This window comes from Taurulus bubalis (genome assembly GCF_910589615.1).
Source record: "Taurulus bubalis genome assembly, chromosome: 14".
NCBI lineage: Eukaryota > Metazoa > Chordata > Actinopteri > Perciformes > Cottidae > Taurulus > Taurulus bubalis.
The window spans coordinates 14,271,934-14,299,810 of record NC_136602.1 but is presented as its reverse complement, the minus strand read 5'-3'; the positions used below and the strand labels follow the sequence as shown (position 1 = coordinate 14,299,810).

The window sequence follows — 27,877 nt, the reverse complement described above, 5'->3', positions numbered from 1 at the left end:
TCCCCGATGCAGAGCTTTCATGTCGCTTTTACACTTTTCACTGTCGAGTTTGCTTTATTTTGTGAGAAACTGTTGTTAAGAATCTCTGAAGTTGCCAATCTCAAATTTGCTCGCCACCGGGTTAACTTAAAGTTATTTGTTAACGTAATGACAGTAGGTATACTGGCACTGCTTTACATTTACATTGACACTGCCATCAAATAACGGACGAGGAGTTTTACATTTTGTTTAAAACTGCTAATGCAATGTATCCATCTGCCACTTAATAACACTGAGCACTAATATCGTCAACAACCACCTCATTGTTGCAGCTGAGATGATCCACAGTCTGTTCCTGATTAATCACTCTGGAGACATCTTCCTCGAGAAACACTGGAAGAGTGTCATCAGCCAGAGTGTGTGTGATTACTTTTTCGAGGCCAAGGAGAAGGCGGTGGACCCGGAGGATGTGCCCCCTGTCCTGCAGACCCCGCACCACTATCTTATCACCATATACAGGGGCAAGCTCTTCTTCCTCTCTGTCGTCCAGACTGAAGTCCCTCCACTGTTTGTCATTGAGTTCCTGCACAGAGTGGCAGACATATTTCAGGTGTGATTGAATTCTGTGTTATGTATTTATCAGAAACCGAATCAGCTTTATTGGTCATGTATGCGTATGCACGTACATACACAGAAATAGACAAATAAAGAAAAAATCTAAACAAGGACAACACATTAGAACAGAAGTAAGCATAAACATTTAGCTACTATGTATATACAAAATTGTGTGCATATATATATATATATATATATATATATATATATATATATATATATATATATTTGAACAAACAAACATAAGAAACACAACTACACCGACAGTGAATTGGAGGTAATTAGTATGGAATTGGGACTCATGTTGGGTCTCAATGGGAAAAGACTAAGAGTGCTCTTAAAGACAACTCCAGCCAGCTTTTCTGCACCAAACCTTTTCTTGCATTTGTCAGTTGTGTGTGTGCTTTAGTGTAACAGGTATTTCTGTCGACAGGACTACTTTGGAGAGTGCTCTGAAAGTATAATAAAGGACAATGTGGTGACAGTGTACGAGCTGTTGGAGGAGATGCTGGACAACGGCTTTCCACTTGCAACAGAGTCCAACGTCCTCAAAGAGATGATCAGGCCTCCCACCATCCTGCGATCAGTTGTCAACACACTCACAGGTAAATGGAGGTCACCGCCTTGTGCCTAGTTCTCACCTTCGGCATGTGCCACCCAAAGTGAACTCTGTCATTTATACTCTCCTGATGAGGAGATCAGCTCCAGATGTTTGGCTTCCAACACCTGTTCCCAGTACTGTCATATGGGAGGGGGTAGAGCCACCTGGCAAGAATGTAGATTTCTCCAATTAACCTGCTCCTCAGCCCTTACACTGTCTACAATATTGACATTTACATTTATGTGTTTGCCTTTGTTATGTGTGTTTTTTTTTTAGGAAGTAGTAATGTTGGAGACACATTACCAACAGGTCAACTGTCTACTATCCCATGGAGGCGGGCTGGAGTTAAATACACCAATAATGAGGCATACTTTGATGTGATCGAGGAAATAGATGCCATTCTGGACAAATCAGGTACAAGCAAGTGTGTCCATGGCAGTTTGAAGTGATTCCTTTTTCCTGGTAGATTAGATAATTAGATGTGGTTCCTCTAAACGTGCTTGCATCTCTTACAATCCGTAGGTACGACAGTATTTGCAGAGATCCAGGGTATAATTGAAGCCTGTGTGAGACTCACTGGGATGCCGGACCTGACTCTGTCCTTTATGGTTGGTTCATTTCCTCTCAGCTCTGTGTTTTTCTTCATGTGCTTATGTTGGTTTCTACCCGTACCTTTGTCCAAATGTAAAATTCACTCGCCATCGTTGTTCCTTTTGATGACAGAATCCTCGTCTTCTCGATGATGTGAGTTTCCACCCGTGTGTTCGGTATAAGCGCTGGGAGTCGGAACGCGCGCTCTCTTTCATCCCGCCAGATGGAAACTTCACGCTCATGAACTATCATGTCAGCGCTCAAAAGTAAGCAGAGGCACATCTGTATGTCTCATTTATAATTAAATAAAAGTAAAAATGTGATCTGAGCATTGAGATCTTCGAGCAACAATTTGCTGTGTTATTTTCTTTGGGTTTCAGTGCAGAGGAGTGGATTAAAATTCTGGTTTAATTTCCGCAATAAGGATTCACAATCCCCTCTTGTTACCATGTTTACTCGTAAACACAAGCTGGTTGCTGTCTGCCTGCTGTGTTTATTGTCATCGTGGTTCATTCTGTCTGTGTCCATCCTCAGTCTCGTGGCCATTCCAGTGTACGTGAAGCAGAGCATCAGTTTCTTTGAGTCGGGACCTTGCGGTCGCCTGGACATCACGATCGGACCTAAGCAGACCATGGGGAAGACGGTGGAGGCTTTAATGGTCAAAATCCACATGCCTAAAGCTGTGCTCAGTGCCAACCTCACAGCCACACAGGGAAACTACACCTACGACCTCCCTACCAAGGTAACAACTGTTAACAAAGCCTGTTAAAGGCATGAGATATTTATTTTTTAAGACATACTTATGCACTAAATTCTTTGTAGCTCTTCAATGAAACAGCTGATATAATCTTCATCAGAACTGGTGGCGTTATAGAGAAAATATAACTGGAAACCTGTTTTGTTTTATTGTCCTTACATGCATGTCTGTGTTTTGATAGGTGTTGGTTTGGGACATTGGGAAACTGAACCCCCAGAAGCTCCCTAACTTGAAAGGCAGTCTGAGTCTGCAGGCAGGAGCCCCCAAACCTGAAGATAACCCGTCACTCAACATTGACCTGAAGATCCAGCAGGTGGCCATATCAGGTAGTCCTCGCTTTATACATACTTTTAACTGGGCCAAGTTTAAAGCCAGTTTTCAGTCATTGCTCACTTTGCTTCTCTCTCCTCTGTACAGGTCTCAAGGTGAATCGTCTTGAAATGTTTGGAGAGAAGTACAAGCCATTTAAAGGGGTCAAGTATGTGACTAAAGCGGGGAAATTCCAGGTGCGGACCTGAGTAATGACAGTTTGGAGTCAAAAGTCGACAATCCAATGTACCAAATAGGGGGCAATATTATCAATATTCCAATATGTCTTGCTAATATCCTCTGGCTCATTGTTATAATTAACAGTTATTTATTATGTGGCCTGTAAAGGGAAGCCTTAATAATCAATGTGACCATTTTCAAATGTGTGCATTGTATGAACCATTCCTTCTCTCTTTTTGGAATATTTTGTTTTTCTATTTTAACACCTTCTGCATCTTGCCAAAGTGGAATATTTCAGTTTAAAAAGGGACGCTCACGGCTCACCACCTCCTCCTCCTCAATACTTCATCACACCTTTCCAATCTTACTTTCCTGTTGCCTGAGAGCGAGCAGCCGTGCCTTGTGAAAATCTTTTGACTAAGTATCTGTATTGTGTTTTTGCATACATTCACTCTTTAATATGGCCTTTGATAGGGTGCTTTGTAAAGCACACTACAGTACAAACTGCATATTTCAGAGTCCTACGGGCAAGTACATTTTCTCTAAATATATCTATATCTAAGGTACATAGTTTGACTTATCTGTTTAGTCAAGATACAAGCTAGTGATTCCAGCAGTCGTTTGGGAATAGTTTTCTCTTTTGTGAAATCTACACAACCCTCACTTAACCTTGAATGCAACTGTTTTACTCGGCACAAGATTTGCACAATCAATTGTTCATGGGAAAAAAATACTGATTGTATGAAGTTCAATCTTTATTTCAGTGTATAAGAAGTTTTATTAAAGTTATATAATGATGATTTTCATGTGTGCTCTTTTGTTCATGCTAGCAGTATGGCTACTCTTTTGGTTTACTAAACTAATAAAATTCCCATTAACCTCAGCTTTATTGTGTGTTTTAATGCTAGCATGCGAGTAAATGCTAACACATTGAACATCAACTTCAGAATGCTAGCGTTGTCATTGTGAGGATGTTAGCATTTAGCTTAGTGCAGCTGCTAGCATGGTAGTATACATTATGTATCCAATGCTTGAATACCAGTTAAATCTTGTTTCATTTGTGACTTATGAAAGTGAATTACGAGGCAGACTCCAGTCATCATTACTATAATCTTTTATTCTTCCAAGGCACAGCAGATGTGTTGGCAGGGAGAGAAGCTATCAGAATACATTCAGGGTGTGAATGAACACATCAAGTACACACAGAGGTTCACCCTGTCACTCTCAGTGAGAGGTCAGTGACTGCTACATGCTTTGTCGGCCTAAATAAAGATGAAAATGCGGTTAACATTTCGTGCTTTGTCTCGAATCATCATGGGAACGTCTCACTAGTACTGATTATTGACAGAGACTTCACACAAACACATAGATGACTAGATCGACGTCAATGCCTGATGTCACATGAAAAGGTTGTTTCTGACCTCAAACCACCGGGGTCATCTCTGAGCATTCAGAGTGTGACTGCTGAGCTCACACATGGAGAAAAGTCTAAAAGCGGGAAGTTGAATGGCTGTCTGAAATCACTGTTTTTGATCAATTTTGAATATAATATCCAAACAGTTCAACTGTTATAGAGATCATGCAGAACCAAAGCACAATTAGTAAAAAAAATAAAAGGTTGTTTGACTTAAGCTTTTCTAAAGAGGTCTGTCTTGTTGTTTGTAATAACCTGGATTTTAATGTTTAAGGTGAAGGTTAAAGTGACTTAAAACAAATCCTTTGGCATTGTACACTGTTTAAGTTAAAACCAAGAACTCAAAACAGTCATTAAAAACAACTCACCTAGACTTTTACTGTTATTCATAATGCAAATGTCATGTGAAAACCTCTTATCTACTATATCAACCTTCTTGCAATCAACATTATTTATTGACAACCATCCATTTTTGTTTTAAATATACCTTTTTTTAACTGCAATTTGCCTATACGCCATACCACTTTTAATCTATAATAATTTTTAGTTCTTCAAGTACAAACATTACCAGACAGCAGTGATGATGCATCTCCTTTGAATTCATAGACCTACGCTTAAGAAGAGTGTTATTACTAAAAGTAAACATGAAGAGAGGAGAGCTCATCAGCCCACACAAGACTCCACACTCTAGTGTCAAACTCAGTGTATAAAGCTCAAAGCTGGGTGTTGTCTATAAAACAAAAAAATACTGTATATACAATAGACAATAAGAAGAAACTGAATCAAAAGTAAATGTCTTGTAGGAGATAAGTATCCTAATGATATAATTTGCCTTTAGAAAATAGAAAAAAAAAACATTTTCATGCAAAAAATATATACCTGGGATTTAGATAAACTCTTGTAACACAACATACCAAAAATATATATTCAAAACTGTCTCTGATTAGCCCACATGTACGTGATACCACAGTTACAGATAAAGAGAACTGGAGAGCAAAGCTGAACTCACTCAAAAAAACACATCACCATCAGTTTCCTCTTTGAAGAAGTACTCAATTTTACTCATGAGTATGCATGTTGTTTTACTCGAGGGGTGTGCTGTCGCTGGGATGTAAGTTAAGAGTGTTACTAGTTTTAGTGAACAGGTTTGTTTATTGGTACCAGGGGGTCTTACGCACCCAGCGAAGGGTGCATCCTGAATCTGTGCGGATCCTGATTGAGGCTGCTTCTGCTTCTCTGACGGTCTCCTTCACTGACTGCATCAGATTCTGGGCGTTATGGACCAACATCTCTGTGGCCTGGTCAGGGAAACATTTAGAAGTGAAGTATTTAGGCGTAACATAACAAGACGGGTGGGACAAAATGGGACAAGTTATCAGTTATTCAGCAGTGGTGGAAAGTAACTAAATACATTTACTCAACTACTGTACTCGGGTACTTCATACGTCTACTCCACTACAGTTCAGAGGGAAATATTGTAGTTTTTATTCCACAACATTATTTTAGTACATTTAGTTACTTGCAGATTCAGATTAATAATAATTATACATATATCTAATTATAAAGGCTTTGTAGGAAAATTGACAAGCCACCCAGCAGTATATGAAGTAGGTAAAAGTAGCCCCACCGTTACCAACATTAACTTGATGTACACATTAATGCAGCAATAATTATGATCCAATTTGTCCAATCCATGTTGTCTTGCATAACATTGGTTCCAATGAGTAATGCGGTGCTGTATACAGTCTTAAATTTGTGGAGTAAAGATTGCTGGTATTGAAGTGATTATTGGCGTCAAGTGCAACTTCGTTACCTGCTCTGACTCCTCTTCACTAATGTTAGTTCGTCCCAGCATGGTGGCTTTGACAGTCGAGAGGATCTTCAACTGAGTACTTATGGTAGGGATTCGTTCACACACCTTTGGAAGGAGAAACACACTGTAAATGATTTTCTGTGCAGGACCATAAAGAGCTTTTTCAGCATGCGTCTGTATGAGTATGTCCTTACCTGCAGCAGGTTAGTTCTGATGCGTCTATCAGTGCACTGCTTGGCCACTTCTTTAGCCAGTCTCGTCACCTCATCTGAGGCCTTGGCGATGTCTTTAGCACACTGAATCATCGCTCGCTTGTTCCCGCTTCCACCACGAACCAGCCGAGACATTTCTGCCATTAGCAGAGCCATCCGCTTGGCTGCTGCAATGATGTCGTTACCCTGTGAGGAGAGTGGAGGGGGTTGAGGAGGAAGCAGTAAGAGCATGGTACTTGAGAGGAGCATGGCTTTGGAAAAGAGATGACAATGCAATGGCGACATATTCTATGATTTTTTTCTAATTATATTTAAAATGTAGGATACTACAAATATTGTTGTCAAACAATAAAAGAATGCTGTTCCTTTGTATGAATGGATTTGGATTACAAAAGCAATACAGGCACTTAGTTTACAAGCAAAAAGCTGCATGCAGTGTCAGAGCAAGTTAGCACATATTCTTCAACCCTTGTGGAAGAAGATTATTCTGAATTTCATGTAGTTTTGAAGGGAGACAGTGTTGAGAACCTCAATGTCGACGTGAGGCTAGTACCCATGAGGTGATGTTCACAGTATTGGAGCGATCAGTACGCACCCAGAGATTAAGAAGCAGAAGCAGGTGATCACAACAGGCAAGCAGGCAGTCTGAACTATATCACCCAGGAGTCTTTGGGAAACTGTCATCCTTGGCCTTACAGATAGGCAACACAACGAGTGACTGACAGAAGTGATAACAGCGAGATAGAGCGCCTGGCTCCTCCTCTTAACCACTCAACCTCCTCATGAACAAAAGGGAGGGACTTGTGAAGCCAGTGACAGTTCATCCAGGTGGTGAAACAAACAAACTTGCCATTCCAACAATCCTTGACTTTTAGTACAACCTTAGGGTGAGCATAACCGTGTGTCAACCACGTCTGAGTGTGATGCGACAGCAGCCATAGCTGGTTGGAGGTTTAGTGGCAGATACAGAGCTTATTGTTTGCACAGACACAGTCAGATAATACTCCAAGGGGTGTTTCTTCATCCCGCAGAGACAAATAAATACACCACACAAGGAGAGCCGCCTTGTATGGTGTATTTATCTCTTTGCATGCGTGGATGTGTGCGTGTGTTATTTGGGGGTCAAAGAGCTGTATGATCATCCCAGCGACTCAAAGCACTGGGAGCCACAAAAGCTCTGACCCAGTTGTGTGTGCACTCATGTGCATGTGCGCGCAGACCTTGCTGGACCACTTGCGCGCCTCCTGGTGGAGAGCCTGGGCAGCTGCCAGCATGGGTTGATTGACAGGCTGGTTGGAGGGCATCATCAGCAGTTCGGGCTCATAGTCATCCTCACCATCGGTAAACTCATCTTCATCATCTACCTCTCTCTCCTCTACTGCCTCCTCCTCCTCTGGCTGGGTGGGGTGGGGAAGTGGGGGGTTGTTTGTTGCGGTTGAAGGATCAATTGGGATGGGAAGGAAAAGGAGGGAGGAAAATAAGAGGAGAGGAGGAACAAATGAGGAATATAGAAAAGAAGGGAAGGAGAAACCCAGGGATGGCAGGAGGGAAGGAAGCAAGGGGAAAAGAGGCATTTAGTAAAGTATGAGAAGCACTGGAAGAACAGATGACAGGAGATGTACAGGAGGGAGAAGGAGCGAATAGGCACTGTGCAGGAGCAGGGAGAAGAGAGGTGAAACTGCACACGTAAGCAAAGATGGGAAAAACAAAAGAGGAAAGAGAAGCTGGTTTGGGCAGGTAGCAGGTGGAGCTCGTGTCTTACTCGGAGGCAGTGGCTGAGTGGACAGGTTGTAAGGCATTTGCAAACAATATCTAACTGTAGCCACAACTAGTGGTGTGAGTGTGACCCAATACCAAAATAGATAATGGATTTTGTGTCTCTGCTTTCCAAATACACTTCTGATGCATAGATCATTAAACAGGTGTGGAAAAACTGCCAGGAGAGCTATAGAGGGGAAAACACGTAATAGCTTCACAAAGACAGCGAGAGGACATTATTCCTGGAAAATGACTATATACAGTTCTTACATAGGAAAACACTTGGACACACACATACAGAACATTGACACCAATGGGGATAAGAGTGCAAAGAATACAACGTCTTCTGCAAACATTGCGTGCTGGTCCTCTGGTGGTTGGATCGTCTCTCCACAATTTTTCTATTTTGTGCACGTAAGTGTGTCAGCCATGAACAACCTTACATGCCAACACCTTGAACAGATGACAGTTTCTAGTTTCCCCTCTGAAATCTCCACATTTCAGCATCAACGAGATTTCAGGGAAAACTTGATTTGAGGACATTCACAGAATATGAGAATGCAATTCAAGTGTAACAGAGTCATGTCAACTAACATGACTGTAGGGAAATCACTAACCAGCTACCTTATTTTACCCAGAACTTTATGTATGCTACTGATTTTGAAATGAAACACATTTGACGGGGTGAATATGCAAACTGTATATTTCTGCATGTGTTTGTGTGAACCGACCTTGCTTGACCACTTGCGTGCCTCATCGTGTAGCTGCCTGGCGGCCACCATCATGGGCTCACTGAGCACCTCTCCAACCTTCTGCTCTGGAAACTCCTCATCCTTCTCCTCTGGAGGAGGGGGACGAGGCGGGGGCACCTCGCCCTCTGGCAAGGGGGGCTTGGGTGGTGCCTGCTCATCACTAACCTGGGAAACACGCACATCGACACACATATGTTACGTAGTATGTTGGCAGTTCAAGGTCACTGCTACCAAAGCTGATGAAACATGACTTTCCCGCTCTGTATTGATGCATTCATTTTTTGTAAGCGGTGGTAGGAAGGTGGTGGGTCATTCAAATGTTCACTATGTATAACAGGAAGTATGTGTGTTTGAATTTGCTTACATGGAGCTGATCTAGGTCCGGTGGTGGAGGAGGGAAGTCCGGCTCCTGAGGTTGGAAGGCTTCTCTAACTTTGCCGACTGCAGCCAGGATCCTCAGACACGAGTCCAAATAGGCCTTTTGCAGAGCTGTGGAGGATAAAGAGAGTTTCAGTTTCATACAGTATATTGAACATGTGCTTGTGCTGTGTATTCCTGTACCTTTATCCTGTATGTTTCCAGCCACTGCTTTGGCATCCATCACCATGGGTGAGATGGTGTGGGAGAGCATGTCTGAGGCATTTTTCACTGTGTCTCTGAACCGCGGATCCTCAGAGTTTTCCACTTCCCTCTTAGCCACCAAAAGGACCCGATTAGCTCGTCTTGCTATGCTCGTTGCCCCGGCAACGAGCATTTGAGGCTGAACGTTTGCCATGGCAACTCGGCACTTGTCGATGTCTTTCTTTATAGCCTCCTCAGAAGCATCTAACAGAGATTTGGTGTCGATGGCTTCATCCACCAGACCTGAGACACACACACACACACACACACACACACACACACACACATACACACACACACACACACACACACACACACACACACACACACACACACACACACACACACACACACACACACACACATCTCTCTATTATCTCATATGCAGTTTGTTCATGTATTTTTTGCAGCCTGCTGTAATACTACAACTACTTGTAAATGTAAAGTTGTCAACATCTAAGTAACATAAGACATGTTAAGAAAACGCTCACCAGTGAGTTTCTCCACATTGTCAATCCACTGGTTCTTCATGGTGTCAAGGTGCTCGTATGCTGCTTTATTTCCAGGATTCTTCAACAAAATCCGAGCAGCAGAGGTCACCTGGACATGAGCAAACATGTCAGATTGTGTGTGACAGACTCTAATAGCTACATGTTTTAATCATTGTATAAAACTGTGTAAACCAGGGACACTAAAACAAACATTAGCACCTGTGGCGTGAGCTCCCTGGCATGTTTCACAGCAGCATGTATCCCCTCTACTGTACTTTTATTGGCTGCTCCCACGGCAGCAGCCTTCTCTGCAGTCGCCCCCAGCCGACCTGCGTGGGCCTCGAAGTTCCCTGCACGCTCTTCAAAAACCTACAACAAAATTAATCCTGGTTTAGTCAGACTGCAGTCACACACACACACATACACAGCATCTGGATGGAGCAAATTCAGCACAGATTTGTGTACATGACTGACCTCCCCTCTGTTCGGGGCATCAGGTGGAGCGGTTGCAGCCACGGCTAGCAGTTTGATCGGGGTAGTGGTGTCACTGAATACGTCAGATACTTCCTGGGTCATCACCTCCTGCATGTGCTGCCTTAGGTCCTTGTAGAAGCAGAGAGTGTTATCAGTCCACCAGGTGGAGCTGTGCACCAACACTTTAAATAATAACTACAACGCATACATCATGTATACAAGGCAAGAGTTTTGTATGGATGCACTATTCGATCAAATGGATTTATTCTATATGTCTTGTACATTTATTTCTTCAAAATCCCACATAACTTGACAGAGTTTGACATATTTTTTTTTATAATAAGAAACGTTATGATCTTCCCTCAAAACATTGTTTAGCTGCACAGTACAAGTTTGTAATGACAGTGGTTAATTCACATCTGAATGTGTGCGTTTGTGAGGCCGTTGAGCTACCTTTAGGCTATGCTGCAGTTGTGCGGCTGTAGCTCGTGCATGAGGGGCCTCAGCCTCGCCCCTGCCGGCCATGTCTGCCAAAGATGTCATAAGAGCCTCTGTTCGGTCGCAGCGTCCAATCATATCCTGCCGATACGGGCCTAACAGGCCTCCTGCTAGCCTCTTCCCTTCTCCAACCATTCCTCTGATTGCTGCCTGACCTGGGGGAGCGAAACAGGGCACATCAGATCTGGACAGACAATATATCCTCTGTCTTCAATAAAAACAGACACAACAATTACAAGTCCTTATTTAGACATGACATATCTTTTGAATGTGTTAGTATCATCAAGTAATGGAATGCAAGGCGTGAAAAACGACTGTTGTTCATATATCTTCGCTTGTAAATGATAGAAGTGGTCATGAAGTTGATAGTGTTTTGGTTATATCATCTAAGAAAGCATAACGTGGACATGTACCTGTGTTCCACTGTAGTATTTCACACTCTGCTCCCAAAGGGAAGCATGGGAGGAAATAGGAAATAATCACATGACAGAACAGGGATACAGCAACAGTCATCAAACAAAGCATTAAAAACAACACAATGCTTCCTAAATGACTAAGTAAGTTAGGTGAGTCATTCAGTGATCCAATATCGGCGTTTAAGGAACTTGCATCAGTCCCCAGCACAGTCATGTCTGTACCACATTCAGAAATGTTGAAAATAACAGAAAATGAGACACTTTTCGCCCTCCTCGTGGACAAACACCTCACATTGTTCAGGAGTCTTGGCTGGGTGCTGCTTTGAGCACTTTCATACACTCTCCATCATCAACAGGCTGACAAAAGGCGTGAAAGGTCAGAGCGTTTATTTTTGAACTACTAGATCAACCCTCCTGAGAGCCGTCATCCAACCCCTCTCACCTACTCCTCTGTCGTCCACTCCAGGGTTGTTCACCCAGCAGAGGGCCTGCTCCATCTTGCCCTCTAAAGTCACGGCAGGTTTGGTCGGTCTCATGTGTGCCACGGCCCGGTTGGTTTTGGACTGCAGGGTCAACAGTGCCGACCCAATCTGCTTTGCCAATGCACGGGCCTCTGGGCTGTCACCTTTACCCCTGAGGCAGAGATAGATAGAGATATGATTTGAGGAGGAACCAAACAGGTGTAAAATCCATGTAGTGCACAAATGAAATAGAGACTTCAAACCCACCAAATGTTTCACCACACCTCTGTTAGACACCACCTTAAAAGGAAATACCGCGAAAGGCTGAGGCCACTTTTTCATCTTCTTTTGTCAACTTTAATTTTTGTCTTGTGTGGCCAAAAGTTTCTATTACTGGTTTGTACGAAAGGCATGTGTGTTTTTCACAGACATACAGGTACAAGTTCAGTTCAAGGCAATATATTGTGAGTTTCTTTATAATTAATAGATCTAATGCCAACAGATTAAGTAATTATCTATACATAATACACTTCAAATTATGAATAGTAATTTGTTTTAAGATGTGACTTCACACTCAGTCCTTTATACATCTAAATATCAAGAGACTATCAAAGTACTATCTTTCCGAGACAAGATGTGTAAAATCTTCCTGTGTACTAGTGCAGTCACATTTGTTCAAGTTAAAAGATCAGATCCACAGCTGGGCCATTTGGTTTACTTTGTCATATCTCTGGTTTCCTTTTATGGTCAATACAAGCAGTGGAATTGTACAGAGAATATATTCAAAATGGTTGCTCATCTTGTCGTGAGTCACTGAACTACAGAACCATTTACAGAATGAATTGCTCTCAACCCGATGAACTGGCCATCAGACTGCATATGAAAATGATGTTAAATATGTTTTTCAGTGGTATGAACCTTGAGTGGTATTTCCCTTTAAGGCCTACACAGTTTTTGATCCTCAAACTGTTACTGACCCTCCACATTACTACCATAGCCCCATTTGTTCCACAACATATTCAAACAGAAACCTTATTGTAGGACTGATGCCAAGGGTGGACAGGCAACAACACATCTGCCAGGCAGGCATAATATGCCACCTACTGATGTCATGAGGCTTCAGTTTTATCCTAGAAAAAGAGGGTCTAAGAATTACATAAAGTCACACAACTGTATTGGTCATGCATGTGTCCATGGAAGGAAAGCTTACTGTCTGCGTAGCTCCACAAGTCTGGCGGTGAGGCCTGCGATCTCACTGATTGAGCGCAGGATGTCATCCCTCTCTTTGGGGTCTTCACATAGATCGGCGATGCGCTTGGCCTCAGCTAGTAGCGCTCTGATGTTCTCCTCTCCCTCAGGTCCACCGTTGGGATCCGCCAGCCAGGCCTAAAAATGCACATATATAGTTTAGTTCTAATCTGATAAAAAACGCAACAGAAATCTGTAAATGCAAGAATTTGAAAGGTTCCATAACATTGTATATTTAGCATTTATCAGTTGCTCTTAATCACATGAGCTTATAACTTAAATGATTTACTGAAAAGAACAAACAGAACGAAAGAGATAGCGATAGTATAAGCATGATGCAGAGGAAGCAGAGGAAGCGTCATTCACTGGGGAGAGGGTTAACATGGATTACTGTGTTGGTTTATCCGACCTGCGCAGCGTCCAGCCTCCTGGCAATGGCCTGCTTGGCATTGATTAGAGCCTCCAGTCTGCGAGCCGCACTGTCCACTTTGCCAAACAACAAGTCTAAGCCCTGTGAGCACTGGCCAGCACGCTGCACACACCCCGGGGTCGAACCCTGGCCTCTGTCATAAACGAAAAACAAACAGGATGACACACAAGATGACTAAATATATGAACAGAGGGAAATAAAGAAAACAGTTTAACTCATGTTCTCTCATACAAACACACTACCTGGCTCGTAGATCCGCAATCTGGTCAGTCATTTGTCCCAGAGCTTTACTGGTTGCCAGAATATCTTTCCTTTCCTTCCCAGCACACAGCTCTCCCATCTTACCAGCTTCATCCAGTATCACACGCAGGGCCACCTCGCCGGGGTCTCCTGGAAACGACAACGCGCCACAGGATCACATTGTGTAATAACGGCTAAAAAGATGAGTGAGTGTTGTAGCAGTTTTACCAGTTACCTGGTTGTCCATGGGGGTCTTTGAGCCAGCCTTTAGCTTGTGCCATCTTTGACTCAATCAAAGCCAGATATCTCTTCAAAGCCTCCATATCCTGAGGAAATGAGAGAATGTAGCATTGTGTATAGCTCTATCAAAACATCAGTGGGTGTTAAATTACAAGGTACCGCTTTACTTCATGGCGTACTGTAAATAAAGAAGTGCCAGTGATGAATGAAGTAGTAATTTTCTAGAAACAGCTGCGCACTGTAATTTTTTGCAAAACCTACTCAAGTCAATATTTACAGCCGATTGATTCAACATAAATTACAATGCTGGTGATCAGCTTTCATGTTTATACTATATCAGGCTTTGGCTACACAAGCAGTACTTGTTAGTGGGAACATTTCAGTGTTGGTTTTGATCTTTTTGAGGGAATTGTCGACAATAAGATAAATATAAAATATTACGAGCTTTTTCCTTTAAACTAAATATCCCAGGAAAGTGCAATTATTCATGATTTACAAACATTAATAGCTGCAAACTATGTATGTGTGTTACTCAGTCATAAATAAATGAGAAGCTGTTGCGTTCCAGCCATATATATCTACTTAACTTTGGGCTCTCAAACTGGCAACCCAAAAGTTACTTTTATTAATGTTTGATCTGTAAAGCAGATAAATCAGCTGATAAGATATACTGAATTAATAATTGTTTGAGAGTCATTAGTAACTCTTTATGTTACATTTAGAAATAATAATTACTGATGAAAAAGGGTAAAACAAGGCTTTTAACGAGGGATAACCACAAACTCTTTACTTTATAACAGATGGAGAGAAAGAAATATTGTTCCAGCTCAAAGGAGAATGAGCCGCTTAAGTGCAAGCGTTCAATACAACCCATCTATTATGGATATGTCTGGACACCAACCAGCATATTTATATAATTCATGACCTGACTGGAGGACAGTCATCGTGTGCCGGCGGATCCTCACACACTGACAGTGAGTGCTTATCACAGCTAATACACAGAGAATGCGGTATGTTCACAGCAAACACGCACACACGAAACACAAACAGACAGATCATTGTCTGAGGTAGCTGTGTGCCAAGATACATGCAGGGTTACAGGTTAGACTAGTGAAACAGATCTTAACTTTACCAGTAAATGATCTCGTGACACAGTCTCAAACTGGTGTTGCCAAAGAAACATTTCTATAAGAGTACACTCTCATCTTATTGTGCTACCGGCAGCTCGAGCACACAGTAAACATTAGCAGCATATGAACGAAAATACCATGATTGAACATGGATTGAATTTCTGGAGCTGGTATTGTTAAACAATAAACAAGTTATTAAGCTTAAAACTTAAATAACTGTCATCTGTTTCAAGCCATTCGACTCAAATGGACATCATAGAGACAGACAGATGGATATATAACAATATTGTAACGATATAAATTACGTCAGCTAACAGTCAGTGGACAAAAACACATAACACACTGGCAGATATGTAAGCATGAGGACATTACTTCCTTCACTCTCTCACACAGACACTATTGCATGCTGGAAACTGCAGAGGGGGAGAGAAACAGGCTTACCTTCTACAGGGAGGAAAAGAATGGAGGAGGAAGGTAAAGAAAGAAAAGAAAAAGAAAAACCAGGAGTTATACTATCCAGCAAAAAGAAAAAGTGGAGACAGAAAGTAAAAAGTGAATTGTTTTGGGAGATGCTCTCTGCAGCACAGAGGGATGTGTGGATTGAGTGTGTGGCAATGTGTGTGCAAACAGGCCCTCCAAAGCAAAAGTGATTATCTGATTTAGGTATGTGGGGATTTTTAAAGTCGTTTTGGGGGGGGAGAAAGGGGTTTTAGGGTATAAAATGAAGGAAATCAGAGTTCAAATGCGCAACACACTTCTTACTTTATTGGCCCAGGCGTCTTCATCCCACGTGGTGAGCTGTAAGACTCGTATGATCTCGTTGATTTCAGCGCTCATCTTTTCAAAGATAAACCTTCGGTTCCTCTCTGCCTCCTCCACGCCGGCACCTCGATTGCTCTTGGTTGCAACAAAAATCTTTATAGCTGAGGACAAAAACACGAGTATGTATGATTACAGTCATACAGAAGCATATATTTATCACTATCACTAGTAGTGTAGCATAAAAAAGACGCTGTGACAAAACTTTAAAAGAAACACATGGACACGTAGTCTACCTGCGCCGCGAACGGCTAGCGCACGTAGAAAATCCACGGCCTGCCACTGGAGCTAAATGACGCTAAAACCCTGCATAGAGGGAGCTGCAGAGTCAAGTCTTACTTATCCGGGGGTTCATAACCAGTAAATAATTATATAGTTATATAATCTATTTTTAACATAAAACAATTGATCATAGTCCCTTCAAAAGGTGCATGATCTGAGATTGGGAGCATTTCTATTGGCTCAACATGGCGGCAGCGAGATGATGTCTCTAACGGTTCTGGCAGTTGGATTGTGATCTTGCAAGACCAAACTATGGGTCCATTGTTTTGACACTACAGCTGTAACAGTGTTTCTCTTTTTTGCTGGTGCAGTATACCATATGAGAGACGCTAGCAGAGCAGCTAGTGGGCGATGTGTGTGCAGTCAGTCTGGCATCCCCAGCAGATAATGACTGCAATTATCAGCGTTGCTATCACGACTGTTGGATGCTTTGTGACCTGTGCACGAACCTGATATAAGAACAGGCAGCAGGTCTTTGACGGTGTTCATGGAGTTGACGAGCATTTGTCTGTGTTCTTGGTGCGTCAGCTCCTGCTGCCTCTCCTCAATCATCTTTGACATTTTAGTCATCCCTGAGGAAGAGAACAAAACATGGGGAGAAGTTATTTTCCTGTGAAATTTTGAGGTTACCGAGCTCAAGCCAACCAGCAAGTAGAATGGAGCAAATCGCTGTGACCTTGGGTTTGTTAGCGTGCGCATCACAGTTTTAACTGCACTCGGATCAATCGGAGGCTGAGGGCCTCTTCCAGCATATTCACCAACTCCAACACATCCAAACAGATCATTACTTCACGGACGTCTGATCTCGTACAATGACAGCATCAGTCAAGTGTGAGAAAGCCTTGGCATCAAATTTCCTCCAGCTCATTATGCCACAGTGCTCTGACAACACAATTGACCTTTTACCTCTGAAGATAAATAGCTTGTTTATGGACCTGCTCTCCTAGTGAAATGACTCTGATCCTTAATCACTGCATCTTAGAGTCAGAGGAGCTGTTGGTAGTTAATTTAGTTTTTCAGCATGACACATGAATCTCCAACAGACTCCAATTGATGTATTGATGTATTGTATGTGCCTCCAGGCAGTGCTTTATATGTGCTTATACTGTAGGTACACTTTTATTTTGCTTTGATGTGAATTAGTTTTGTCTATACGTTACTGTCTGTCTATCGATGAATCTTAGTTGCATTATGTTATTGGAAATTTTGTAATTTCAGGCTGCCATCAAAAATCTGGCCAGGCACAGCAAATGAAAATTAGCCTCTCCGGCTAACTCTGGCTCACTTACAGTTTTACTGTTGATTAGTGTGCATTGTCCCTGTAAAATAAACAAATAAATACAATTCCTTGATACATGTGCTACTGATGTTAACAAAAGGCTTAATGAAGTTGTCCTCAAGTCTGTGTGTCACTAGAACAGGGCTGCAACTAACCATCATCTTCCTTATCAATTAAACTGCTGATCATTCTCTTGATTACTCAATGGATAATTTTGGCAACGAATTGCTAGAACATTTAGAAAATTGTCCCTCACAAGTCCATCATTTTCAAATTGCTTGTTTTGTCTGACCAACATCTAAAAATAGAATCAGTTAACTGCCACATACAAAAAAGAAAATAAGCAACCTGATCAACGTATTGATTTATTCACTTCTGAAATTGATAGTTCCCCTGCTGAAACACAGCTGGTGCAGTGCTGTTGTGTTTTCTCAAAAAGATATACGTTTTGACTGAACATGTGCAGTGATGTGCCTGTGATTTTGATGCATGGCTGAAAACTAAATAGGATTTCTGTTTTTTTAAATTGGATTGCTAGTAGTAAAAAGGTAAAAAACTTTATATATGAAAAATCTCATTATTATTATAATATTTATTGCACTTTTTATGCTATTGCCTATTGAAAGAAGGCTTAAATGCCAAGGAATAATCTTTCAATATTATTTTGTTGATGTGGGCTCTTTTATTAGAACTAAGTGATTCTCAGTTTTAGTCAAACCGCATGAAACTTCCCCCCTAAAGTGACATTTAACAAACCACATGGCATTGTCTAATTAAGTAGTAGCTTTAAAGTAAAAGAAAACAAAGAAAGCTCCTGCTGACCTGGTCCCAGGTTCTTGGTGTAAGTGATGAGGTCCTCCATGGTCTCCACCACCTCAGCTACTGCCAGGTACTCCAGGATACCTTTACACACACGAATGATCTTACGCACCTAAGAGACAACACAGATAATCACAGCAGATAATGTATTCAGGGATAAAACAACGGCTGATAATGATGATTAGAGAGAAACTTCTTTGTTATGAAAACAAAATTCCAAGTGTGCATGTGCTTTTCTAAGACAGTTTTGAAGTTATTTAGTTCTTTGTGTGGTCGCTGTGTGTGTGCGTGTGTGTGTGTGTGTGTGTGTGTGTGTGTGTGTGTGTGTGTGTGTGTGTGTGTGTGTGTGTGTGTGTGTGTGTGTGTGAATAGTCTTGTGATGTACGTCTTGTGACTGTGAGAAGTTACTTAAAAATGAGGCTATAGTGATGAGACATGGTGAGCAGTATCACGTGCCCAATGTGATTCCACTTATTACATACACACGCACACACATGCACACGCACACACACACACGCACACACACACACACACACACACACACACACACACACACACACACACACACCAGGTTTTCACCCTAAAATGTAATGATTTACGTTATGGGGACGTGCATTTTGTCTCTAAAAGGAAGGCGAGTAAACAGATACACACATCCTGAGTTATGACAGAGGGAAGTCACTTGATCTCAGTGATTAGATCTGGCTTCATTTGAGGATCCATTAAAGACTTGCTCTAAGCTGAGTTCCTCCTTCCTCTGTGCAGCTATATAAAGCTTTATTTCCCTGAAAGATACCACACCTCTGAAGTAAGAGTGATTCTCAGGTCACACATGTTGATATCAGGAGGCAAACACACACACACACACGCACACACACACACACACACACACACACACGCACACACACCTCTGCTTCATCAAAGGTAAGGAGCAGGTCGGATGTTCCAGACAGTATCCCTCTGGATCCATCGATCAGGTAATCTCGTGCAGGAACAGAGTATGGATCTGCCTTCAGCATCTGAGCGGCCTGGACGAGCTTCGAGCTCGAGTTCTCCACCCTGAAAATACACAGCTGGCTTAACGAGCAGCATAAATACATTTACGAATCATAGGAATTTATCGCTTTGTAAATCAAATAGATTAGATGTCTAATGTCTAGAAAAGAAAGCCATCTGCCACTCTCTTAAATAAGCTGCTCTTCTGGTAACCATATATGGTTATAAGGACAAGCATAGGGAAGAGCACCACATGTGAAGAGATTTTTCTGTTTAGTTCTGCATTTTAAAGTTTGTTTCATCCATATAAAGAGATACAACACTTTTAATGTATTGTAATTAAATGGTTGTGTTTGCAATAATGTATCCTTTAATTCAGTTAAATCTGCCAATTTCTCCTTAACAATGGTAGAGCGGTGAACATTAACTTGAATTGCCTTTTCCTTAGAGATCAATAATTATCTGAAGATGGATTTGAAGAGGACTTGAATAAAGCCATGTCCCTCCTCTTTCTGACCCCCCATTGGTCAGGGTATCCATGGCTGCTGGTTCATCTAAATTTAGGCTGGTTCACATTCCCGCACGCCCCTTTCTAAGCCCTGAGTGAGATTTATGGTGTAGCCCCGTATATGTGCGAGTGGGCCTGAGAGAGCAGTGTATGGATCTGCTCCAGGTCTAGACCTCTTTTTTTATTGTGGAAATTGAAAAACAAGCAACAACAATAAGGACATTATGACAAACTAGAAAATGATTATATCAAATGCACAGTGAAGGCATACAAACACAAACAAACTCAACACACACAGGACAGCAAACACAGCCAGATGTCAACGTTGCAGCATTGCTGAGTGGCAGCTCTCAGAGTTCATGTCAGCTCTCTGGATGCAAGCTGGAGAACAACAAACAGCCTCTCAGCGGTCTGGATGCAGGGAGCAGGAAAGTCGCTGGGCCTCAGAAGTGGCTCTTTGTTGCAGCTGGGAACGCAGCCACATTTCCTGACATTAAATAGTTCACTGTCTACTGAGATAAAGTGGACCACTTCCATAATTTGGTCACTGGGTAGTTAGTGACTGTGAGAGAGGGACAGAAGGGAGAACATTTCTTGCACAGTGCTTCAGAGTCAGACTTACTTAATGAACGCAGGAGGCATGTCTCTCTTCATCACCTGGTCCTCGGTGGTTTGAACGGTCTCCTTGCCCACCTTAAACACACACACACACAAACGCACACGCACACACACAGACGGACCATTTATTGTATTATCATTAGCTGCAGCGACACAGGAAATACTATTCAAGTGAGCACTATTAATAGTCGGAGGGGTGAACGGGTGTGTATCAATTCACACCTATTTCAACCCCGCGTGCATGTCATATCTTTCAAGCTTCGAGGACAGGCAGCTCGGGCTCTGGTCAACTCGGACTTCTGTTATTCTACATGAGGGCGGGTCGCGGGAAACACTTTTGTGCTGCTCTAGTGGAGGTCTGTGCAGTCATCTACAACATTATAGAGTGTAATAACTTTCCACATTAAATCAGGCACAAATTACATTCACGAGCTGGTAAATGTGTATGCTCTCTTTTTACCGAACAAATAGAACTTATTGATTTTTCTATTAAAGTAGCTTGTTTTTTTATTACCTGTCTGTGCCTCGCAATATTTTTTTAGAATGCAATTCAAGCTAAAAAAAAAGTGAACAATGAACATTGTCACTCCACAAATACGTACAAAATGTAATACATCTGAGTTTCTATTTTGCCTTCAAACATTTCAACATCACTGACAAACAATAATCTGTATTCTTGTCCTGCTGTGGTTGTTATTGTAGAGAGCATTTTCATATTCTGTTTATTGCAAAGGAACAGGATCACCTACATGGTGATTTTAATATGAATACCACATTTTCCCTGTTTTGTTATTGAAAATAAATCACTTGCATAGAGACAGAGTGACAGTGGGTAACACACACACACACACACACACACACACACACACACACACACACACACACACACACACACACACACACACACACACACACACACAGGTGGCACTGCTCCCATCTTCTGCAGATGTTCATATGTTGATGCAGCTGGCTGAGAAGCCACATGCCTCTAAAACTCTGGCTCTCACACACAAAACACATCCTGCAACACACAAGAAAGCACCCACACACACCCACAGACACACTTGAGATGCAATTACAGTGAGATGATGACATCAGTCTCTTGCTGCTGCATCGATGGAAGTCAGTTAATAGACTTTCTGGCTCCAGCCATCACAGAGCAAGCAACACAGATTCACCACAACACTGAACCACTTTGCCATCACAGTCATTTATGCTGCTGCGGACTATTCTGGTCAACACTAAAATAGAGCAAGACAAGCCATTTCAGTCAATGTTATTGTTTGTACCAGTAAAACATCAATAATTCATGTAATTATCAGTGGCTGTATTCTTGTATTCTTCTTTGTGTAACTAATACAAACTAACACAAAATAGTGCTGGCTTTGAAAGGACCAATCAAACTCTATAATACAATATCCAACAACAACGAAGACACCAGCAGCATGCAATCATAGTGCTGAGAGAATTAACTTTTACACATAAGATGTAGTTCATGATCATTCCATCCTTTCGAAATTAAAAGTATAATTTTGCATCCTACTATGGTCACCTTCACTACCCTTTATGAATTTAGGTCTAAATCTGATACTGTATGTCGGACAGTTCTGTTTGAATCAATGTATGTATCTGAAGGCTTAAATATAGCTTAGTGAATTTCCTTGTTTACAAACGTCAGCAAGTTTGCCAGCTCTGAACTTTGAGGAATGCGACTCTGCAAGTAGAGCTCGACCTGATGAAACCGTTTGGACAAACTCACCGAGTCACATCAGGTGACGGATCAAAGAGCTGCGTGAGCTCCAGAGTTTCCTGTTATCAGCAAAGCTTGGCATTGATTATTCAATACATAATTAATGAGAAGTGAAGTGGTTTGCTGGATGCACTGACAGTGTGATGTGTGTGTGTTGTTGTACAACTCAAAAAGTGTGACGGCTTCAGCGGGAAACAGACTGCTGTCAATCAAAGTTGACACAATACAATTCGTCTGAGCTATGAGGCCTCAGCTCTGGTGGGTACAGCTCTCTTCAACATATTTCATAGAATCTGTCCAATCAAAGAATGATGGCAGAAGTCAACTGCTGCATGTATGGTTCATAATTATTGTATTAGTGTCTTGGACAATATGATCACAACGTCTGATGTTCAGAGCTGTTGCATACAGACCCTGCTCTGGCTTTCATAATTTACTGTCTCCTTTCTCCTGTCTGCTATCAAATTAAGTCAAGGAAGAGTAACGCTAAGATATTCAGAAAAGAGCAATCTACCTGCACATGTGAGACACACTCACAAGATAGAAAGCGCACACATTTAACATATGGTCTTTTAAAGTTGTTATAAAACACACAGCAACCTTATGAATGTGTCATGGCTGTGTCCATCTCAGGGATGTTACTTCTAAATTCACTCTGTTTTTAGCTCTATGTTGGTTTCTGCAAAGGAAACATCGGAGGGGAATATATGGTTCTTTAGCTACTAAAAGTGTTCATCAGCTAGTCGCTAACTTCTGCTGTTTGGTGTTTAGTGTACAGCTGCCTGCTGAAAACAAAGCTGATGAGAGCTCTGAGATTGAGCAAACACAGGAAAGTTGCATGTTGTAACACCAACACAATGAGCTGAAAGATGCTAAAACCCTCTGCAGAGCTGAAAGGAGCTCCATATATTGGGTGATGCTTCTCTGAAAGTGACCCTTTCCCATTAAACATGGTTGTTTAACCCATTATTCATCCAGACATGTTGGTTAGTGCAGCGTCAAAGAAATACCTAAATGACTTATTTGATCCTAAATTACATCATTGAGCACGATGGAATTAATCGTCATTCTGTCAATTAACGAACCAATTTATTAACGAACCATTTAAGCAATTGAGAACACAATACAGAATGGATACAATTCTGTCATATAATACAAGCCAGGAGTGGATTTGAGGCAGACTGAGAAGCAGATGAGATGTGTGGACACACAGCCGGAAACTAAATCTCATCCTAAATCTGCCAATGAACAAGAAGAGATGGATCCTATGGTAGAGCAGGCTTAGGACAGTTGGTGTTGGTGTGTGTGTGTGTGTGTGTGTGTGTGTGTGTGTGTGTGTGTGTGTGTGTGTGTGTGTGTGTGTGTGTGTGTGTGTGTGTGTGTGTGTGTGTGTGAGGTTGAAGGTGGGACACGTTCCCTCCCTCACAGGGTGCCGGAGTCAGACTGAAAGTGGCTATTTATCCCCCTCTCTCCATCCCTCCTCTTCTTTCTTCATTCTGCATCACACTGTTTCAGTCGACAATTTCACTCCTCTTCTCCCTCTTCTCCCTCTTCTCCCTCTCGTTCTCTCTCCAGTGTGTGGTTACTTCACTCAACGGTGAATCTATTTATTCCTTCCTCCCCCTCCCCCAAGACATACTCAGGATCTATGTTGACTCCTTCAGTAGCAGATACTTCACGAACACCACCTAGACAGCTCTTTGTCATCCACACAACTTTAGCAAGCTCACACTTTCAACCAAACAGCATCCTTCATATCTTTAGTCGAATCAGCACCAACCCACGCACAACATCTGACAGATTGAGACTGACACCATTTTGTGTGTGTGTTTAAGTGTCTCAGTGACCTAGATTTGAAGTACCCCCCACAGCCAGCCCACCCTGGACGGGGTAATTGTATCAGTGTGCAGTGGGACTCTTGTGGTGATAGTGGCATGTTGCTGTATACTGTGTTGTATCTTAGCTCGGTGTCAGAATGAATCAGCTTTCTAAAATAACGCATGTGTCCTCAGAAGGGTGTATTTGCGTTTAAGGTGTCTTTTACATCTAATTAAGTATACCTACCCAGCAACCATCCAGCGCTGATTTCACAAGCTCTGTTCTCAAGCACCTTTTGTGCTATCTTTCAACACCTTCTTATCACCCACTTACTCTCTTTTAACTCTCACTCTATCAGGGGACTACATGACTACTTCTTCAACTGTGTATGTTGGCAATTAGCTGCACTGCTAGACAGAGTGTCTGAGAGTACAAAATGTAACGGTAAATTCTAGGAAAAGACCAGAGGAGAGTTATCTGCATGTTTTACTTTACCTCTATTGTGTTAATATTTTCATGGTAAATGGACCTGTACTTCTATTGGTCTTTTCTAACCTTCCAATCACTCAAAGTGCTTTAACACTACTTGTCATCATTCACACACTGATGGCAGTGGCTAAGGTACCACCTGCCCATCAGGAGCAACTAACATTCACACACACACACACACACACACACACACACATCGTAGGGTAAACATCTACAGGAGCAATTTGTGGTTAAGTGTCTTGCCCAAGGAGACATCGATATGGATTAGCTGAGCCGGGGATCGAACCACCGATCCTCTGATTGAAGGACGACCCTGCTCACCACTGTAACACAGTCACAGTCGCCACAGTTTATCCCTCCGTCCTGAAAGCATTTCCTCTGTCCGACACCTTCCAGTGTCACAGTGTCCTCAGCCCTTGTCTCTCCCAGTGACCTTGCATCTCCATTGTCTGAAAGCCAGCAACAAGCCTGAAGCTGCTATTAGCCTCCTTCTGCTCACTGTCTGGTTGGATCAACTGAACAGATCAACTGAATGGATCAACGTGGACAAGCAGAGAAATAGAAAGAGATGTGGAGGTGTGCCCGGAGCAATGGGATATCAAGAACTCGGTGCAGCTGGATGAAATTGCATAAAGGGGGGATTTTTCATTCAGATAGTCCACTGCGTTTGAGTTCAAACTGAATAGCCCTTTCCATTATCAGTTAATGAGCTATTTATCAAAATGATCTTCAGTGTCCTTGCACAGGGAAGCAGCACTTATGTGACAACTAACAATAAAAGAGCCTTATTCACTCTAAACTATTTTAAAAGAACACTTCACACAGCCAATCATAGTTTCCATGTGATGTCTCCAACCCACTGCAAATCACCCCAGATAACTGAATGGATAGATCACTCTAATTTAGACAAAAAAAATAAAGTATTTGTGTGGCCCTTTAAAATTCACTCATAACTTAAATTCAGTATGCAGTTTGTACTCAAAGGTTTTGCAGTTTAAGTTTTTTGTGGTCTTACTTCAAAATTCTTCTGATGTATTTTTACACATATCACAAAATGCATTTAGCCAGCAGTTTAGTCCTTTCCAGACGAGTAATCATGGTCCCCTGCATCCCAGCATCATATTAAACAGTTTCAAACATTATTTCCAAAAGGCAGTCCAAGTGAAAGAGCACTAAGAGGATGTCCTTCAGTAATATGCAAAATGTACATAAAGGTGTGCAAAATACAGACGCTAAGATGTCCAACAGAACATACAACTCTTCCCAAGTCTGCCACACGCCTAACAGCTTTTGTGGCATCAAGTCAGCTCCACTAAGTGTGGCATCTCACCCTGAGAGATACATTCAGCATAAAAACTAACATGGAACCAATTTCTTTTCATACTTGATAATTAAAGCATAAATGAGTGAGTGTTTGCTTCTGTCTGCTGCTGATATCTCCTGAGTGAGTGAAGCCCAGTGGCCTCAGCATCAATAACGATGACCCGGACCAGCATCAATGATGTGGCCCATATTGATTTTTACAATCAGATCTTTCAGAAGAGACTTCATTGTCTGACTGAAGCTTGTCTCTTTCTATATAAAATTACCACTTAGACTAAAGGTGACAGAGAAGAAATGAGACAGACGAGGAGAAATGGGAGCGTTAAAGTTGAGGGGTCGAAGGAGCGAGGAAAGAACAGGGAGGAAAGTGGAGGAACTAATGAGAGGTGGGAGTCTGATAACAGAGTGTATCTATTCAACATGGGTGTTATGCATATATAACCATTGTACAAACTGAAAATTCTGCAATAATCTATCTGTGAGTCTATGTTTATTGAAAAGTGACATTTCCCTCTTTGTGAGTGCCAGTATATATGTGTGTGAGAGAGAGAGAGAGAGAGAGAGAGAGAGAGAGAGAGAGAGAGAGAGAGAGAGAGAGAATCCTGATAATTCAATCAGCACTGGCTTCTTCCGCCCCACTAAACTTCATTGATCTCAGTGGCCACCTGATTACCAGACAGGGCAAAGTTTGACATGCTGCAAAAAAAAAATACGATAATAAAAAAAATCTACCCTACTGCAGGAGCTCGTGAAACACGAATGGGCGTCAGCTGTGTGTGTGGCAGTATTATAATTGTAATGGCGAGCAAAGATCAAGATGGGATTGCAATAAATCTATCTGACGGCCACATAGGCTGTTTTACTGTTCCACGACAGTGTGATGACCTACTGTTTGATTGATTAATTGCGAGCCATCGAGTCATTAGCTTGTCTCTACAAATGTCGATTTGGAAGTTTGGATGATAGGCAACTGGATGCACACACTTTGCCAGTGAGGCTTTTCGTGAATTGACGCTCTGGATCAAACTCGGGACTCACCCGCACAAGGTTGCTGACTGCCGACTGCACCGCGGCCACCGGCACCGTCAGATCCGGGATGGCTTTACCATCCACCTCCCCCTCCTCGTGCATGATGACCAGGTGGGAGATCTGCTGGGCCACCGGCTCCAGGATACTCTCGATGGTCTTGGTGTGAAACACCGGCATCGTGAACGACTTTTACCGCAGCTCCAACAGAAGAAAGACGGCTGGTTGCTCCAGCACTGAAGATCCCCCTCTCTCCTCTCCTTCCTTCCCTCTCCTCTCCTCTCCTCTCCTCTCCTCTCCTCTCTTCTCCCTCCCTCTCCTCTACTCTCCTCTCCTTCCTTCTCCTCTCCGCTCCTCACTGACACCGACAGGAGGACAAATCCCGAGTGGTCAGTCCAGCCCCGGAGACGAAACCCTCATGCGCCTCTCCCGCCGGTGTGCACACCGTCTCCTCTGGTGAGCACCTCGGTACAGGCTGGACTCAGACGGTCGGTGTCCTCCGGTGGGAGCGACCCAAATCGTGACAGAAGGAATCACCGCCCTTCGCCCAATCACAGCCGAGGAATACAGCTGCCAAGCTTGTTGGTGTACTGACGCTTTGCCTACACGCACACGCACGCGTATACACACACACACGCGCGCGCGCAATGTCAGTGAAAGCGCTTCCCAAATTACGTCATGCATGCCAGTGGCCCTAAAAAGGAAAATGTTGGGGTAACTTCATTGTAAGAGATCGTGATTCCAAGATATGGCAGATTATATGCAGAGGAGGGGGCCAGCATCCACAACAGAGAAAGGTTGTGGATAGTGGAAGCTGCTCCATGCAGCCTGATAATGGTCCGCTTCACATCCATGAAACCAACCCTGGAGAAGAGATCCGGAGCTGCACCTTAATGTTGAAGAGAACTGGTGATGTGTTG

The 27,877-nt window shown here is 42.5% G+C and overlaps 2 protein-coding genes across 4 annotated transcripts; one reads left to right on the top strand and one right to left on the bottom strand.

Moving 5' to 3' along the window:
* Positions 1-316: 316 nt before the first annotated feature.
* Positions 317-3,750, top strand: ap3m1 (adaptor related protein complex 3 subunit mu 1; the record flags this gene model as incomplete). 2 transcript variants are annotated; one of them, XM_079230217.1, is made up of 8 exons in its annotated part: positions 317-589; positions 1,028-1,041; positions 1,476-1,609; positions 1,718-1,803; positions 1,919-2,052; positions 2,321-2,528; positions 2,725-2,869; positions 2,961-3,750. In XM_079230217.1, the coding sequence occupies 8 exons, from the start codon at positions 317-319 to the stop codon at positions 3,059-3,061; spliced, it is 1,095 nt and encodes a 364-aa protein (XP_079086343.1). In that variant the 3' UTR covers positions 3,062-3,750. The 2 variants fall into 2 exon arrangements, with proteins under 2 accessions (XP_079086343.1, XP_079086342.1); XM_079230216.1 differs by having other exon boundaries at positions 1,028-1,199; positions 1,472-1,609.
* Positions 3,751-4,134: 384 nt separating this feature from the next.
* LOC306746928 (vinculin-like) lies at positions 4,135-27,137 on the bottom strand (the record flags this gene model as incomplete). 2 transcript variants are annotated; one of them, XM_079229914.1, is made up of 22 exons in its annotated part: positions 4,135-5,744; positions 6,260-6,364; positions 6,454-6,657; positions 7,692-7,868; positions 8,961-9,146; positions 9,346-9,470; positions 9,543-9,845; positions 10,094-10,202; positions 10,313-10,462; positions 10,568-10,696; positions 11,021-11,220; positions 11,924-12,114; positions 13,153-13,328; positions 13,600-13,753; positions 13,863-14,010; positions 14,096-14,186; positions 15,993-16,153; positions 16,781-16,903; positions 18,433-18,541; positions 19,338-19,488; positions 20,556-20,626; positions 26,970-27,137. In XM_079229914.1, the coding sequence occupies 22 exons, from the start codon at positions 27,135-27,137 to the stop codon at positions 5,598-5,600; spliced, it is 3,378 nt and encodes a 1,125-aa protein (XP_079086040.1). In that variant the 3' UTR covers positions 4,135-5,597. The 2 variants fall into 2 exon arrangements, with proteins under 2 accessions (XP_079086040.1, XP_079086041.1); XM_079229915.1 differs by lacking the exon at positions 7,692-7,868.
* Between the last annotated feature and the right edge of the window lie 740 nt (positions 27,138-27,877).